This window comes from Osmia bicornis, chromosome 3 (assembly GCF_907164935.1).
Source record: "Osmia bicornis bicornis chromosome 3, iOsmBic2.1, whole genome shotgun sequence".
NCBI classification, from domain to species: Eukaryota; Metazoa; Arthropoda; class Insecta; order Hymenoptera; family Megachilidae; genus Osmia; species Osmia bicornis.
This window is the reverse complement of record NC_060218.1, coordinates 5,171,312-5,186,890: the sequence shown is the minus strand read 5'-3', so window position 1 is coordinate 5,186,890 and position 15,579 is coordinate 5,171,312. Positions and strand designations below refer to the sequence as shown.

Here is a 15,579-nt window from a genome sequence, read left to right as displayed (position 1 = left end):
TTTTATTTGAGATCACTAATATAATAATAATAATACGATAAGTAAAATAAAGGAATTGCAAATAAGAAAATCCAATCCGAAATACTCATAACACGTGTTTCAATTTTATGTGTATATAGACTAAACCTGCTACCGCTTCAGAAATTAAAAAAAATATATATATAAAGCACTTTTTTAAAATAAAGAATATTAATTTTTATTTTAACAAAGTATAAATTTTTATAAATATATTTTTGTAGGTTTTAGGATAATAAGAGATAAGACTGTACAATTAAGATAAAAATACTTTATTTTATATTTTTCTGAAATAAGAGTCTTAGTTTATTTCAATAATCTGTGATTTAAATATCACTGAACTTGCTTCATATTAATACTTGGTGTTTGTATTTTGTTACTTCTGAACAATCTAAATCCTATGTGTTATTTTGTAAAAAAATGTAAGTACAACTACACAATCATACAACTAGTACAGTCATCCGCAATAATAAGAATAACATACGTAGTAAATTACAGATGGATGATGATTTTTAGTATTTTATTGAAAAATTCAAATGTTTATGTTCTTTACGTTAAGAAATTCCTATTGATATCAAATACAAATGCAACAATACATATAAAAGAAGGCTAGACATTACTATATATATACAAATGTAGTTTTATTATTGTTCAATTTCAATTTCACTTGTTATACTTCTTATATAATTCCATCCGTATTTACTACAATGACAAAAATGAGGCAAATAAATCAAACATCGTAATAGCAATAATTAAAATTACAGATTAATCACAGTCTTATTATAGAATAACACTGAAAAGTGATATTCATGAAATAATTATATTACTCCTTTGTGAGAAAATAATTTGATTCATTAGATTAAAAATGCCTAAATTATGCATAAAAGCTGAGAATAAACAACTAGGAGATGTAAACAGAAAAAAAAAGAATATCAAAAACATTTTGATTAATAAAATGTGTGATATATTTCGTAATGTATCTTTAGACAATGTATATATTGTCTATAAACTAAATTTTAAAAACTATTTGTGTTATTCTACAATAACTGATGTACTTATCATTAACAAGGCTGTTAAAGCCTTGTTATATATCACATTTTGTACGATAGATAAATTCAACAGTTTCAAGTCTTTTAAGTTACTTTATATTTATAATAATTATTATGTGTCTGTTACTCAACTCTTGGAGTTGACAATTGAATACATGTGTAAAGGCATACAAGGAAACAATTTTGACTGATGCAAAATATTATGCTGCTTTCTTCGACGCATGTTTAATCGTGTATCATTATGATATGATAAAACTAAATATAAATCATAACACTCGTGTACAACTTGAAGCATTGCTTTTTCTATATCTATCAAAATGATATTGTATTTCAAATTTTCTTTAAGACCTCTCAATATCTTTGATATCAAAATTTGTATCAAAAGGAGTTTATATAAATTTGTTATTTTTTTTTTTTATTCAATTCAAAATAATAATTACATCTTCATAGATACTATGAAGCATGTTATATTATGCGTCAAATATAATGTACGAAATAATCTATTCCTGCATTTGTAAATATAATAGTTACTTGAACTGCACACTGGTAACGCATGGTAATAATTTACTTTCAATATGTACTTTACATGCTACTCATGATAATAGGAAGTAAATGCAGATGTAGTAACAATTAATTACATATTCGGCAGAAGCATAAAATACAAGATAAGATTCTCTTGTTTTAAGCTATTTATAATAAAAGAAAAGAAAAGAAAGAAATCCTAGTAGAATAAAACGTTTTCGCAGTTTCATGTTAAAATTTCATGTTAATTTTGTATACCTATATAATTCTAGTAGTTGTACGACTAATAATAATACTATTTTAATTATACATATAAAATTTAAATATGTGCATAGATACATTTTCTTTACATTTGCTAAAATATAGTAATATGTAATTTGTATTATACGTTTTAAATTGAAATGTAAAATAATAAGTAGATGGAGGGAAACTACTTTATACTATACTGCATCTTTCAATTATCTCAAAGATTCATATTTGCTACTTTCAAATTACATAAAGTAAAAAATATATATGTATATATATATATATGTCAATAAAATCACTCTTCTGTCAATATAGATCACTTTATATACTATATTCAATATTTGAATAATATCAACTCAATTTACATAATACAGCAACTTATTTTTCTTCACTCTTCACACCCTTATTAACATTATAATATTTACAATTCATCAATTCATTTATACAGAATTTTTTTTTTTTTTCATATTACTGAATATGCTTAGGCTTACAAAAGGTGACTTTGGGATTAATAATGATTCTTATTTATTAAATGAGCGACTGATGTAAATTATGTACAAATACTTCAACACAACAACTGATTTAATATAATCACATGTAATTTACTATCTACGATAACGCTTAACAATAAATAATTAGCTTATACAATGATACATAAAGTATTTTGAAATATCAATATTGTCTTCTAGAAGAATGTTTTCTTTTTTTCTTTTTTCTTTTTCTTTTATGTTAGGTCACACTCCAAATGAAAACAAATACTATTTTTCTACACGAGTGCAATCTTTAATACAATTAACTTTTAATGGATCTTAGTTTCCTATGCTGACAATAAAATAGGAGGTAAGATGAACAGCTATGCACTCTTCGTATAAATATGCAATCAGGAGAACACACGTTTACTCTATTCCTAAACAAAAAAAAATCCAGATCATATTTATCGTTCCCTAACAAAAATCATATTTAGATTTTAAATTTAAATAATTATATTTAAAAATTTTAAATCGTTTAAGTTTTATAAAGTTCTCAATTCACTGAAGAGACGATGTATTAATAAAATAAGCTTTAGATAAATTTAAATCAATTTTTAATCTATATATACGTATAAAATAAAAAATTTTAAATGAAAAGATTAAAAGACAAGTATTTCTACCCAACTGATTTTTTATAACAGAAAAGAAACATAACAGATACTGAATGTATCACTTTAAATTTATTTTATACCATGTACAAGGGATGGCCTCCATTTTAATTTATCATTTCTATTGGTTGAGAGAATGCAATAAAATATTACGTACGAAAATTCCATAGTTTTGAAGGAATTATGACAATGATTTTAATGCACTTGGAGACATTGAGTAGATTCAATAGATCCATTTTGTTGAATCCATATTACAAATAAAAGGTCACATTTTAAAATTGAAACTATTAATTGTGTGTATTGACAACATAAACACTCAGTAAAATTAACATGCGTTGCAAGTCTTATAATAATTTATCATAAATTAAAAAGAAACATTAATAAACTTAAAATATTACATAATATTCTCTGTAAACACCACTGTTAATTCCTTTAAAATATGATGTGATGTCTCTGGTAAATAATTACACTCTTAATTGGTGTACCCAAATAGTAAAGCATTAATATGATAAATTTTACATCAATTAAGTTTTAATTTATACTAAGAAATTATATATCGAAAAGATGCATGGAACATTTTCTAAATATTTCTATTCTTTAGATTTGAAATCATTGAAATGTAAAGAATTATTGCATTAATACTTTTTTTTTTAACTAAAAGCTGCTTATTGTTAAATGATAATTGTTTTGGCAACATAAATTTTATGTTATTTAATTTGTAATGATGATACAAAGTGATAAAATTCCTGTGTGAAACATAATGCAGGTATGATACTAATGAAACATGTAACGTTCAAATGTCAAACATTAGCTTATAAATAAATTATTTTGAAAATTACAGCAATGGAAGCGAACATTTCTTTTTTATAGGTAATTATGATTTTAATAGAACTTATTCTTCTATTACTATACATTTTCATTTGTATTATGAAAAAAAAGTTTTTGCACAGATTGATTGTGTTAAACATAAAATTTATTTATATCGCTACCTTTTCCTAATATTTTTCATCCTTGAAGATATCAACAATTGATTTTAATGTTCAAACCGTTATATGTAATTAACAAAACAAATATTGGTAAATTACAATCCCAAGCAATTAGAATATTATAATACTAAATTATGCGTGAACATTATGTTTCTAAAAAAAAATTGAATATATGAATTATATACACTTGATAAAGTGTTATTTTTATGCTATAAAATATTTTCACTATTTATTAGAGTCAAATTGACTTTGTGTTTTACCTTGCGACCCTGTCTCTTTGATGCTTTTCGTGAAACTTTAGACTCCCTGGTATCGTGTACTTGTTTATTCAAACCCAATCTAAAGCGCACAGGCATCTTTGAATCCAGAGTACCTTCATCTGTAAAAATACATACAATTATTCAACATAATATAATGCTTTGAATAAAATTAATTTGAAACGAACCATTGTAATAGTTCCAAACTATTACGGTTAATAATTCAAATTTAGAAATCGAAAAGAAAAGGCTTGAAATTGCAATTTAAATAAAATATACTATCAAAAATGAAATGAAGCAATAATAAATATTTTTCTCAATTTTTGCACCTAATATGTAACGTCCTTTTACTCTCTGTTATACCTTGTTAGTCTTTTATAATAAGTTTTGCTACAAAATAATTTAATTAAAACATATATTACAAAATATCACAATTATTTACATTAATAACACAAAAACACAAACCTTCCGAATCATGTAAGTCAGATATTGGCCGATGAAGAACAGTAACCCTTCTAACTTCCTTTTGATTAGCTGTAAAATATAAATACAAATTCAAAATTATCTCACGTATTTTACTAATACAAGAAATCCGAAGTGTACATTATTTAATACATATTACTTACTTTTATCATCTGCTTTAACTAAGTGTCTTTGATTTGCTTTTGCATTATTCTTGACGACTCTGAAAGCAGAAACAATTATTTTACATTTGAAAAATGTAAATATTAATATGAAACAAAAATAATAATGTTAATAATATATATTTCTTTAAATGCCATACTCTCATCAAGCGAAAGTCAATTTTGACTAAATAATATTAAATATACTTACTCATTAACAACTCCTTTAAAAGCAGATTGCACTAATCTTGCAGATTGTATTGGCACTGTTCTATTTAGTCTTTCTGCCCGCCTTCTACTTAATTCAGTTCGTAAATCACTTTCTTCGTCAACTGCTATGTCTTCAAAAATGGCATCCACATCGTCGCTAGGACCATCAGAAACAACATCTTTTCTCTTTTTACACTTTTTATCCTTCCCAATTCGTTCAGAGAGAGGAAGTTCATTTTTCAATTTTCCTACTTGATACAATTCCTTGTCGCGTTTCTTCTTCTTTTTCGAAGATTTCTCTTTCTCTGTTTTTTGTGATTCCAACTCTACGCACGTATTAACAGAGCTCGTGATCGCAACCGGAGAAGTATTTTCCATACTCTCATCAAATTCTTCAAATTCTAAACACAAATCATTGTCTGGAACCTCATATTCCTCTGTAACTTTTCTAACATTTCCCGCTTGTAAATCTCCCCCCTCTATAAATTCCACCTTTTTACTAGTATTCTCTTTTTTACTTAATTTAATTTTTTTATTCGCATTTATAGGATCTATAGGCCTTGTACATTCAAATTTTCTTCGCCTAGCTTCTAGTACAGGATCATTAATTACATCGGTAGATTCCTTTTCCGTCGTAGAAACTTTCTCAAAATTCTCTTCCTTTTGTTTCGACTTAACACGATTTGCTTCCGGAGATATTCTACCTTTGGGCGCCGGCGAGGATTCCTTCGCGTACGATGGAGTACCAGTACCGTCCGGAGTAACCGACCTTGGTCCATGCTTTCTACACGATTCTTTGGGCGACCATCTCGGAGACCTTTTCCGTCTAGGCGAAAGACGAGGCGAATTTCTTGGTGACGACCACGGTGATCTACGCGGCGACAATCGCGGCGATCTTGCCCGCGGAGAAATTCTTCGCGGCGATATTTTCGGCGAGGGTAATTGTAACGTTCCTCTTCTGGGAGATAATCCGGGTGATCTTGATTTTGGTGACAACCTGCGAAGAGGCGACGTCCGTTTTGGAGACATTTTGGGCGATCTTGTTCTTATCGGTGATCTGGACTGAGGAGATAGCCTAAGCGGTGAAAATTTTGGTGATCGCGATCGTGTCAATCTAGGGGATTTAGCTGACGATATTTTAGGAGAACGTATCGGTCTTGGTGATCTGGAATGCGGCGAAAGTCGTGGAGATCTTCCTCTCGGTGATAACTTTTTGATCGGTGATCTTCTTATAGGAGATTTGTTCGGAGATCGACGCGGAGATAATCGTGGTGATCTAGATCGTGAGGACATTTTGGGTGATCGTGAGCGCGGGGAATATCGCACCGGTGATTTTCGAGGCGATCTATACCTCGATATTTCCCGCTGGGACTTTTTTAACTGTCTAGCTGGTGACCTTCTGGGAGATCTTCTGGGTGATTTTTTCCTTGGTCGCGATCTTGGCGACAACGATCTACGTTTCTGTGGAATTCGATTACCTACGTGAGGAGATATAGACCGCCTTTCACTCTTTAAAACAGCTACCGTTGAAGCTGTGGTATAACTATCCTTCCGATTATTGCCGTCTTCTGTTCTGTTCTTCTGACTCGTATTTTTTCCTGCATCATCCTTTTTTATCGATTCTTTACTTTCTCTCTTACTACTTCTTTTCTCTTTTTTCTCGGACGGCTTGTCAACGTTCATCTCTCTTTCCATTTCATCCATCAAACGTTCTAAACTGTCTTCCTCTTCGAGATCAGCCATCAAAAGAATATCATCGTCGTCGTCATTAACGACCGGTTTATCTTCTTCGGTTTTTATTAAATTTTCTGCAATTTCTTCTTGATTTTCCGCCACCTCAGATGAGGGTTCAGTTTTAATACCGTCTTTCTCAATCATTTCTTCTTTCTTGATTGTATTTTTCTGCTCTTTGTTATCTTCCTCGTCCGAACCACTTCCATGGTCTTTGAAACGATGAAATTTTGATACTTCTAAAAAATATTATCTTTATGCAATATTTCAAACAAACGATAAGAGTTATAAGCATTACAGTTGTGAATACTTTTACAGCATACGTACAATGATCTACATACCTGTGGGGTAAGATTCCATACTTGTATCAGTCTTTTCTACTGAACAAGTTAAATCAGCTTGTTGAAGTACTGTACGGTCATCCATAGGAACTATTGCTATCAAATTTGGATTACGTGGACTCTGATAATATAAATTCTATAAATAAGGAGAAGAAGTAAGGGTTATTTATAGAACAAGATTTTTCTTCATTTAAATTACTAAAATCCTATATAAAACAGCTTAAACTATAATTTTAAAATAAAAAATACTTTTCAATAAGAAAATGTGATCTTAAAATGATTCATATTCAACACAGTCATTATACAAGAATTCTATTAACTATATTTAATTGTAACATTGAATCATTCTATCAATTAAAAATTTAAGAGGAAAGAAAAGGAGAAAAGAGTATTACTCCATTTTGTCGCTGTTGTATTCGGTTATGATAATATCCTCTTCTTAAAGGTCGCTGGCCTTTATACAAAGGATGAAACGTTTGTGTAACATCTATCTTCTGTACTTGTGGTAGAGACTGTTTCTTATTATGTACAGGATCTTTAGTTCTTAATGATTGGAGAGCTGCTAATCTAAGTGCCTCCAAATCTTCATCATCTTCGTCATCATTTTTTGTATTTTGCTGTGAAGGTATAATCATCTGAAATAAACAGTATTTAAATTGATTATAATATATTTTTAAAAAACGTATTGTAGATCTTTTATTCCTAAATATAATTATACCATCATAAACAACTGTTAAAAATAATGTTTAAATATAAAATTACTCTTATAGATATCATTATAACATCAACATACTATGAAAATTGGACTATACAAGAATTACATGCATCTTATTTGCACTGTTTTCAACAATCCTTTGATAATAATTAATATATGTATGCAACAAAATTCTACAATTTAAGGGTATAAGAGAAGTGTAAATAAACTTGTTCATCATTAATTTTTGAATAATATTGAAATAAATTTTCTTTCTCATGACTGAATTTCACATATGATCAACACATAAATCAGTAATACACATCAAATTAATAACAATATGATAAATATATTGATTTATTAATTACTATAATATGTTTATGCTCACTTTTTGACGGTAATCCATTTTATTCGAGTTACAATTGGAGCAAAACTTGGAGTTATTACCACCAACACGAAGGTCCAACACTTGCATTAATAACTCTATACCAATTTTGGTATATGATTTATCTTACAAGCAATCACAATTTACATTATAAATTATAACTACATCGCAAAAAACAAAGCAGTTCTTTTGATCAATTTTTCGATAATTATGAATCCTACAGGCAATGTTGCACACTCTGTTACCCCCCACCACATATAAATAAAATGGCGTGAGCGCTCATAAAATCAAATGTCTTCGAAGTAGAATGTAACGTAAGATGTGCAATCGGTTACTAGTTTCATAACTTAAGTTCGATGTAAATATTTTCATTGATATCATTTGCTGTAGTATTTATCATAAAGAGCTATGTAATTTTAACTTCTGATTAAATAAGACCACATTGTATTGTATGAAAAATTTATTCAAAAATTAAATCTCCTCAATTTTGTAACATAAAATTTACAAACACTCAGTTTTATAATTGCCTATTATTATTTCACTATTTAATTTATATCATAAAATTAAAACTCTTTTAATTTAAAGTAGACATTATTGGAAACATATATCTTAACCTACCATTACTCAAATATACTAATGAGCATCTGTTTTACATTCATTACATATAAAAATAATCTGAAGTGTAAAATATTCTTAACAGACTTTTTTTACATGAAGTACATATTTTCAATGCTTAATTATATACATATGTGATGGATAGATATATAGGGACTTGTGAGAAAGTAAATGTATATAGCTGCCAAGTATGATCCCTCTGGCGGTGAACGCCAGGATTACTGCTACATTATTTTTTCAATTTATTATTATGTTAAAAATTGTTACTAAATAAATGCAGTTAAAATACATAGTACACTTAAATCTATTATTTTATTATACGATCTTTTTCATATATAACAATTTAAATCTAAAACTTTACTTTAATCTAACATTAAACTGTTAAAAAAAAGCGGGAAAAAAAACTTAAATTTCTAAATATATGTATATACATCAAAAATATACGAATCTGACAGACAATTTTTTACTAGATTCCAATATTTAAAAATTGGAAATTCTATTTAATACAATATAAAGGATCTATAAACTAATTGGCTGGTGATATAACAATATGCAATTTGAGCATATCTTTATTTGGACCTACTAAAAAAGGAGACGTATATTCTTGTACAGATTCCTGCTGAGGATTTAATTCTTCAAACGGTAGAAGATCGTCTAAATTGAGAACACGTTCTTTTTTACTAAATCTATGAATGATTTCGGTTACTCTCGTAATATGCTCAACACCATCTTGTAGTCCATAAATTAACACACCTATTTTCACCCGCATATCAGTATCACTATTTACCGGAGGTTCCTTGCACGTAAGCGATAATCTTACCGATCGCTTCACATGTTCAGGCATTTCTACCGTTCCTTGCCATACTATTAAGAAAAACTTTTTAAACCAAACACCCTTTGGATATATATCAACGACCCATTCACACGCACGATCACCAGCATACTCAGCTAAACACGAATGACTTGAAAACACAAGGGTTCTGGTGTGATAAGAGGGTAAACAATGAAAATTTTCGATAGTAAGTAACGAACTACAAGTGTCTACGGTATATAGTCTTGGTTCAAAAAGTAACGCGCCATCCTCTTCGTTTAAACTTACTTCTCTAACTCGATCCAACTGACCTGAATGAAATGACATTCCTATTGACATACGTTCTACAAAGAATTCTTTATATTTTTTTGTTAACGGAAATAAAAGTAATTCTGCCAATTGTCGAGGAGACATCATTGGAAATCTAACAGGAGACATTACAGCTATTACTAATTGTTTCAACGTAGCTTCTAACTCATCGTGCGACAACTGAGTTTTCAAACGATTTGCCTGATGATCCAACCAGGATTCTAGGCACTTGTATAACGTCATTTCATCCTTTATTACTAAACTACTTTGATGTAGTAACGATACAAGAATATCTAAATCAAAATTTGCAAAATCTGCAGTCTTAGCAACCAATTCCAAATTCCATTTGATAAAATTTTGACACGCTTGAGTAATATTGTGATGACCACAGTTTGATGTATACTGAAACCATGATACTACAGTGCCATGTGTGGCAGCTAGTGCAATATGATTTTGCATGTAATCAAGGCACAATGATATTAAATCCTTAACATTATACTTATCTGCTAAAGATAATATTGGTAGGACAACTCCATAATTAATTCTTATCTGACCAGTATAAAAGTAGCGCAAAAATTCACTAAATATAGGTACACATTGAGGTGTTTCTTGAAGAGTTACTCTACTTTCTTGAGACTCGCTCCATTGTGGACTCATTAACATTACCTATATTAAAATATTGATATCAAATTTATACGAATTTATGAATATACTGAATGTAATTTCAATAAAAAAATAAGTCTCTATCTAATGTAGTTCTAATCAGCTTTTGTTACATTTTAAGAATGTAAGTTTACAAATAAATTTGCTTACTTGGAAAACATCGCTAGAAGCACACAATATAAGACGATGTGCTGGATATTCTATACCATCAACAACAAGACAAATATCATTCATAAGACGTTCAGCATATAATGTTGCTATTTTTAATAGAACTGTACGTGAATTGTCAACCTATATAAGAAATTAATATATTTACTTCTTCTTTAGTATAAATTATAATTTATATAAGTTTATAATAACCTCTATCGAATCAGAATTTTCAGATTCTCCTGTGTCATTTTGAGCATTGTTAAATTCCTGTGTTTGTTTATTTGAATCCATCTTCGAAGAATCTGTCATCTGCTTAAATGAATTTTATAATATACATACACGCATATTTCCTTTACATACTTCTGCTGTTATTTTTCTGTTTATATCATAGGATATAATAATATCAATGACAGAAGCAACTGTTTAATTATATTTTCCATAACCTCTTACATATCTCTAAGATACTTTACAAACCAGAAAACCTGAAAAAAAGAATCAATATATATAATAAAAGCACAAGTATAGATTTTCTATTTTACAGGTGCTAAAATAATCATTTCTATATATATACGTACTTTCACAAAACATTAAACAAAAAGCGTCAAAGGATTATCACAAATGACAATTATTTATTTAATAATCAATTATGTTTTTATGAAAAATAGTATACAATTTTATCTTATGCGATACTATCTAATAAAAGAAATTATGAATAAATTGTTTTAGTAAGTAAAATACATACGTTTTGTTATAACAATATGTATAGAAAGGTTTTACAACCTCGAGTAGGACAAAGACAGCGAATAGTAAAACTTCATAAATTTGAACATTTTATTATTTATAAAACATAAATTCTTTTTTGTTTATTAAATCGAGCAAGAATCTATTTCATTATCCAAAAGTTCAAAACACTCAAACTACACAAATGACATAGACTTGAAATATGAACTGATCTGATTTGAAAGTAAATTGCAGTGCAAAGATAAAATTTTGCTCGAATGGTTGAATAATACATTCAGTGCAAATTTTTAGACTTATTTTCATCAAATAATATTGTTAATTATGGAATTTTATTTATATTAATAACGAATACCAATAATAAAGTTCTGTTTCTATTATTTAAATGTGTGATGTTTGTTCATAAGATAGAAAATTGGATTCAATAACAACTTTATAATAAATATTGGATATTTAAAAGACTAATAATTAAGAAAATAAAAGATTACATGTTAGGGACAAACGTGAATTCAAATGATAATAATTTTATAATAAATTATTTGATGTGCGTAATAAGTCATATTTCCCTCTAACATAGATGGTGCTGTATATTCATATGCAACAATATGAAACAATAATACGCAACAATAAGAACCAAATAGACTAAAAGTTTGTTTATAATCTATTACTAAAGAAAAGGTACAGAAATTTAAATCTGCTTGTAAGTGTAAGTTTTATTGTAAACAAAATTTGATGAATATTAACGAATACAATTAACAAAATTCTATAAAATTTAATAATCCATGCTTAGTATTCTGTAACAGTTAAAGTCATATTAGTTATTTAACAGAAAACTATTATTCTATTTCTTACCAGCAGCTTTATCTTACTAAAATAAATTAATAATTGAGATATAATTTTCTTGATTTATATTTTAATTGTTGCAGGTTACATCAAGAAAATGTATATAATGTATTCTGTTTATATTTTTATACTTATTTGTTCTGCAATTATTGCAAGAATATGTTTTATGAGACTTTTTACATATAAAACAGAACAGAGAAAAGTAGCTTGCATTAAACCTGTTAAAACAATGATAATATTAGGATCTGGTGGACACACTGCTGAAATGATAAGAATTTTTAAATATTTAGATTTTAAAAATTATACTCCAAGAATATATGTATATGCTGATACAGACATAATGAGCATGGAAAAAATTAAAAGCCTAGAAAAGAATAATGTTGACTATAAAGCATATAAAATTCGTAGAAGTAGAGAAATTCATCAGTCGTATTATACATCTGTTTATACAACTATTTATGCAATATTGGAATCAGTTCCAATTTTATGGAAAGAACGTCCAGAATTAATCCTGTGTAATGGCCCAGGCACTTGTGTTCCTTTATGTATCACAGCATTTCTGTTTAAAGTATTTTATATCATGCAAACTACTATGATATTTATTGAAAGTTTTTGTAGAGTTAAAACATTATCGTTAACAGGAAAAATTTTGTATAGTATAGTTGATCATCAAATTGTACAATGGCCGTATTTATGCAAACCAGATAATAATGGTAGAACATTTTATTTGTGAATAAAATCATTTTAATTCACATTTTGATTAATTTTTTTAATTATTTCCCTATAACATTTTTAGAAAATGTGTAGTTGCCCATTCATTGCAAAATTAATTCCATGGGATTTATTAATGGAAAATGTACAGAATTATTTACCCATTGAAATGAAAGTACATTTATCAACAATAACAATCAAGTTAAAAAACTTCATTGAAAATAAAATGTAAATACAAAAGTATTTTGTAAAGAATTAATTACTTAATATATTAATGTTTATTATGTAAAAAAATTAAGAAACATTCAAAGTAGTATACAAATTTACTTACATTTCTCATAAATACAGTTTTAATAATAATCTGTTTTTTGTGAAAGAGATCCATCCACAAAATGGATAGAAAATTCGTTAATTTTAGTTGAAGCTTGTTTGGACAAAACATGGGAAACATTAAATTCAGGTTATTGGCAATTTGTACCAATAGAATATCGATACTGTTATTCATTGTGCGTTATTTTAAAGGTAATAAACCATATTAATATTTGACAATTTTGAAGAAGCATTGATTACTACTTATTTATGTAGGCAGTATTATTGGAATTTCAATGCGAGATTAATTCCAAAGAAGCCACAAAAAAGATAACGCTATTGAAAAATGTTGTTCAACAAATTGACAAAGGTATTTTGTTAGGAGCTCCATTTCCTAATATTTCTGACTTGTTACCACAGATTGCTTCAAAACTAAATCATACTAGTAAGTATTACATAAAAACAAAACAAAAATGTAAATAATCTAAATTTATGTGATTTATAATTATATTGTATTTTTATACTACAATTTTGATGTTATTTTTGCAGTAGAATCATCTAAAACACTGAATTTTGAAAAATTGAATATCAAATCTGGAGATTTACATGATAGTGAATTGTTATCAAGATTTACTGAAATTAAACACTATGATGAACCCTCGATGGAATTATTTTACAGAGATATGTTTAAGCCAAAAGTTCCAGCAATATTAACAGGTAACATTTTATTAATTAATGTTCAAAAAATATATTTAATGTTCTTGTATATCTATGTTTATTATTGTATTTCTAGATAGAAAGTCAAAATAACAAATGTGATGTTTTAAATGTATTCCCCATATAATTGTAGGTTGTATTAAGCATTGGAAAGCTTTAGAACGATGGCAAGACTTGAGTTACTTGAGTAAAATAGCCGGCAATCGAATGGTACCTATTGAAATTGGATCACGTTATACGGATGAAGATTGGACTCAACAACTTTCCACTTTCTCAGAATTTTTGCAAAAATATATATTAACAAAAAATGATAAAGTTGGTTATTTAGCTCAACATCAGCTTTTTGATCAGGTTTATAAGTTTTTGCGTGTTTGGTGCTGCTTATTGAATTTATATTTTTATTAAATTTTTAAAACTCTAATTTCAGATACCCGAATTGAAAGAAGATTTTATGGTACCAGAATATTGCAATTTTACAGATGATGATGATAATAATACTGTGGAGCCACCAGATATAAATGCGTGGTTTGGACCTATGGGGACTGTTTCACCCTTGCATTTTGATCCAAAAAATAATCTACTATGTCAAGTATGAAAGTTAATACCTGTTTTAAATAAAGTAGTATACATTTTACACATTAAATATTAATAATTAATAGCCAAGTTTATAGTTGGAAGTATAATATTATTGAGAAACAACTGTAATTTTAAAAAGACATTAATATTGCTGACATTTCATTTATATTTCTAAATACATTTTAGGTATTTGGGTATAAAAGAGTCATTTTATATCATCCAGATGATTCATCTAATTTATATCCCTATGATACAAAGTTGCTTAACAACACTGCCCAAGTTGATCCTTTGAATCCAAATGAGGAGAAATGGCCTAATTTTAGTAAAGCTAAGGGTTTAATAGGTTATTTAAAACCAGGAGAAGTACTTTATATTCCTCCAAAATGGTGGCACCATGTAACTGCTTTGACTCCAAGCTTTTCAATCAGTTTTTGGTGGAATTAAACATTTAAAGGTATATTTAATACTAATAAGTACTGAATAGTAAAGTACTGTGAAATTAGAAAAAAGGAGAGAAAGACTTTGATAAATTGTATATAATTTAATATAATATTGTACAAAAGGAATTGTAATATGATTAAAACTATAAAAAAGAAAATGATAATAGGAAAATGAATTCCTTAGTATTTTTAATAACATATATCTTGTTTAATTTACGGTATAAATTTAAAGTTACTAGTTGCGTTTCGACGCTAGAAGTATAATAAGAAATCAACTTATAATTTGTTTTACGCTTATTTTCGTAAACTATTTACTAAAAAATACTTGGATATTTGATAGTCAATGAATTATTTTTTTTCATGTAAGATGATATGTTATTGCTATATTTGCATGTATATGCAAATCATTGAAGTAGATGCACCACAAAGGCGTTCATGAGAATAAAACAGAATGCTATAAATATCTTGTGACCTACGTTTTTAGTATGGGACGTAGAAAA

The 15,579-nt window shown here is 27.8% G+C and overlaps 4 protein-coding genes across 11 annotated transcripts; 2 read left to right on the top strand and 2 right to left on the bottom strand.

The window, feature by feature from the left end:
* Positions 1–271: 271 nt before the first annotated feature.
* On the bottom strand, positions 272–8,468 carry LOC114872231 (serine/arginine repetitive matrix protein 1-like). 4 transcript variants are annotated; one of them, XM_029179258.2, is made up of 8 exons: positions 8,201–8,468; positions 7,514–7,753; positions 7,119–7,254; positions 5,048–7,016; positions 4,840–4,898; positions 4,679–4,747; positions 4,217–4,335; positions 272–2,739 (listed from the first exon to the last, which is right to left on the bottom strand). In XM_029179258.2, exons 1-8 carry the CDS (start codon positions 8,285–8,287, stop codon positions 2,734–2,736), a joined length of 2,685 nt encoding a protein of 894 aa, XP_029035091.2. In that variant the 5' UTR covers positions 8,288–8,468; the 3' UTR covers positions 272–2,733. The 4 variants fall into 4 exon arrangements, with proteins under 4 accessions (XP_029035091.2, XP_029035081.2, XP_029035072.2 ...); XM_029179248.2 differs by lacking the exon at positions 272–2,739 and adding an exon at positions 3,023–4,109; XM_029179239.2 differs by lacking the exon at positions 272–2,739 and having other exon boundaries at positions 3,023–4,335.
* Positions 8,469–8,642: 174 nt separating this feature from the next.
* On the bottom strand, positions 8,643–11,684 carry LOC114872243 (BTB/POZ domain-containing protein 17). Of its 2 annotated transcripts, none has more exons than XM_029179273.2 (4): positions 11,488–11,684; positions 10,956–11,227; positions 10,746–10,886; positions 8,643–10,598 (listed from the first exon to the last, which is right to left on the bottom strand). In XM_029179273.2, the coding sequence occupies exons 2-4, from the start codon at positions 11,052–11,054 to the stop codon at positions 9,339–9,341; spliced, it is 1,500 nt and encodes a 499-aa protein (XP_029035106.1). In that variant the 5' UTR covers positions 11,055–11,227; positions 11,488–11,684; the 3' UTR covers positions 8,643–9,338. The 2 variants fall into 2 exon arrangements, with proteins under 2 accessions (XP_029035106.1, XP_029035114.1); XM_029179281.2 differs by lacking the exon at positions 11,488–11,684 and adding an exon at positions 11,321–11,447.
* Positions 11,685–12,065: 381 nt separating this feature from the next.
* On the top strand, positions 12,066–13,078 carry LOC114872285 (UDP-N-acetylglucosamine transferase subunit ALG14 homolog). Its single transcript, XM_029179348.2, has 2 exons — positions 12,066–12,131; positions 12,410–13,078. The coding sequence occupies exon 2, from the start codon at positions 12,424–12,426 to the stop codon at positions 13,057–13,059; it is 636 nt and encodes a 211-aa protein (XP_029035181.1). The 5' UTR covers positions 12,066–12,131; positions 12,410–12,423; the 3' UTR covers positions 13,060–13,078.
* On the top strand, positions 12,080–15,536 carry LOC114872254 (bifunctional peptidase and arginyl-hydroxylase JMJD5). 4 transcript variants are annotated; one of them, XM_029179320.2, is made up of 9 exons: positions 12,090–12,189; positions 13,123–13,265; positions 13,415–13,559; positions 13,623–13,791; positions 13,896–14,063; positions 14,197–14,414; positions 14,491–14,652; positions 14,826–15,093; positions 15,447–15,536. In XM_029179320.2, exons 2-8 carry the CDS (start codon positions 13,126–13,128, stop codon positions 15,081–15,083), a joined length of 1,260 nt encoding a protein of 419 aa, XP_029035153.1. In that variant the 5' UTR covers positions 12,090–12,189; positions 13,123–13,125; the 3' UTR covers positions 15,084–15,093; positions 15,447–15,536. The 4 variants fall into 4 exon arrangements, with proteins under 4 accessions (XP_029035143.1, XP_029035153.1, XP_029035126.1 ...); XM_029179310.2 differs by lacking the exon at positions 15,447–15,536 and having other exon boundaries at positions 12,080–12,161; positions 14,826–15,211; XM_029179293.2 differs by lacking the exon at positions 15,447–15,536 and having other exon boundaries at positions 14,826–15,211.
* The last annotated feature ends 43 nt before the right edge of the window (positions 15,537–15,579 follow it).

What these genes read in the sequence shown, in the direction of transcription:
- LOC114872285 (XM_029179348.2), top strand. Translation starts at nt 12,424, where the DNA reads ATGTATATAATGTATTCTGTTTATATTTTTATACTTATTTGTTCTGCA.
- LOC114872254 (XM_029179320.2), top strand. Translation starts at nt 13,126, where the DNA reads ATGTGTAGTTGCCCATTCATTGCAAAATTAATTCCATGGGATTTATTA. An exon ending in TTCAAAACTAAATCATACTA is followed by an intron (nt 13,792 to 13,895) that starts GTAAGTATTACA and finishes TTATTTTTGCAG; the next exon opens with TAGAATCATCTAAAACACTG. An exon ending in AAAATAATCTACTATGTCAA is followed by an intron (nt 14,653 to 14,825) that starts GTATGAAAGTTA and finishes AATACATTTTAG; the next exon opens with GTATTTGGGTATAAAAGAGT.
- LOC114872243 (XM_029179273.2), bottom strand. Translation starts at nt 11,054, where the DNA reads ATGACAGATTCTTCGAAGATGGATTCAAATAAACAAACACAGGAATTT. An exon ending in AAAATTCTGATTCGATAGAG is followed by an intron (nt 10,887 to 10,955) that starts GTTATTATAAAC and finishes TTTCTTATATAG; the next exon opens with GTTGACAATTCACGTACAGT. An exon ending in CTTCTAGCGATGTTTTCCAA is followed by an intron (nt 10,599 to 10,745) that starts GTAAGCAAATTT and finishes ATTTTAATATAG; the next exon opens with GTAATGTTAATGAGTCCACA.
- LOC114872231 (XM_029179239.2), bottom strand. Translation starts at nt 8,287, where the DNA reads ATGCAAGTGTTGGACCTTCGTGTTGGTGGTAATAACTCCAAGTTTTGC. An exon ending in TACAACAGCGACAAAATGGA is followed by an intron (nt 7,255 to 7,513) that starts GTAATACTCTTT and finishes CCTTATTTATAG; the next exon opens with AATTTATATTATCAGAGTCC. An exon ending in TTTAAAGGAGTTGTTAATGA is followed by an intron (nt 4,899 to 5,047) that starts GTAAGTATATTT and finishes TTCTGCTTTCAG; the next exon opens with AGTCGTCAAGAATAATGCAA.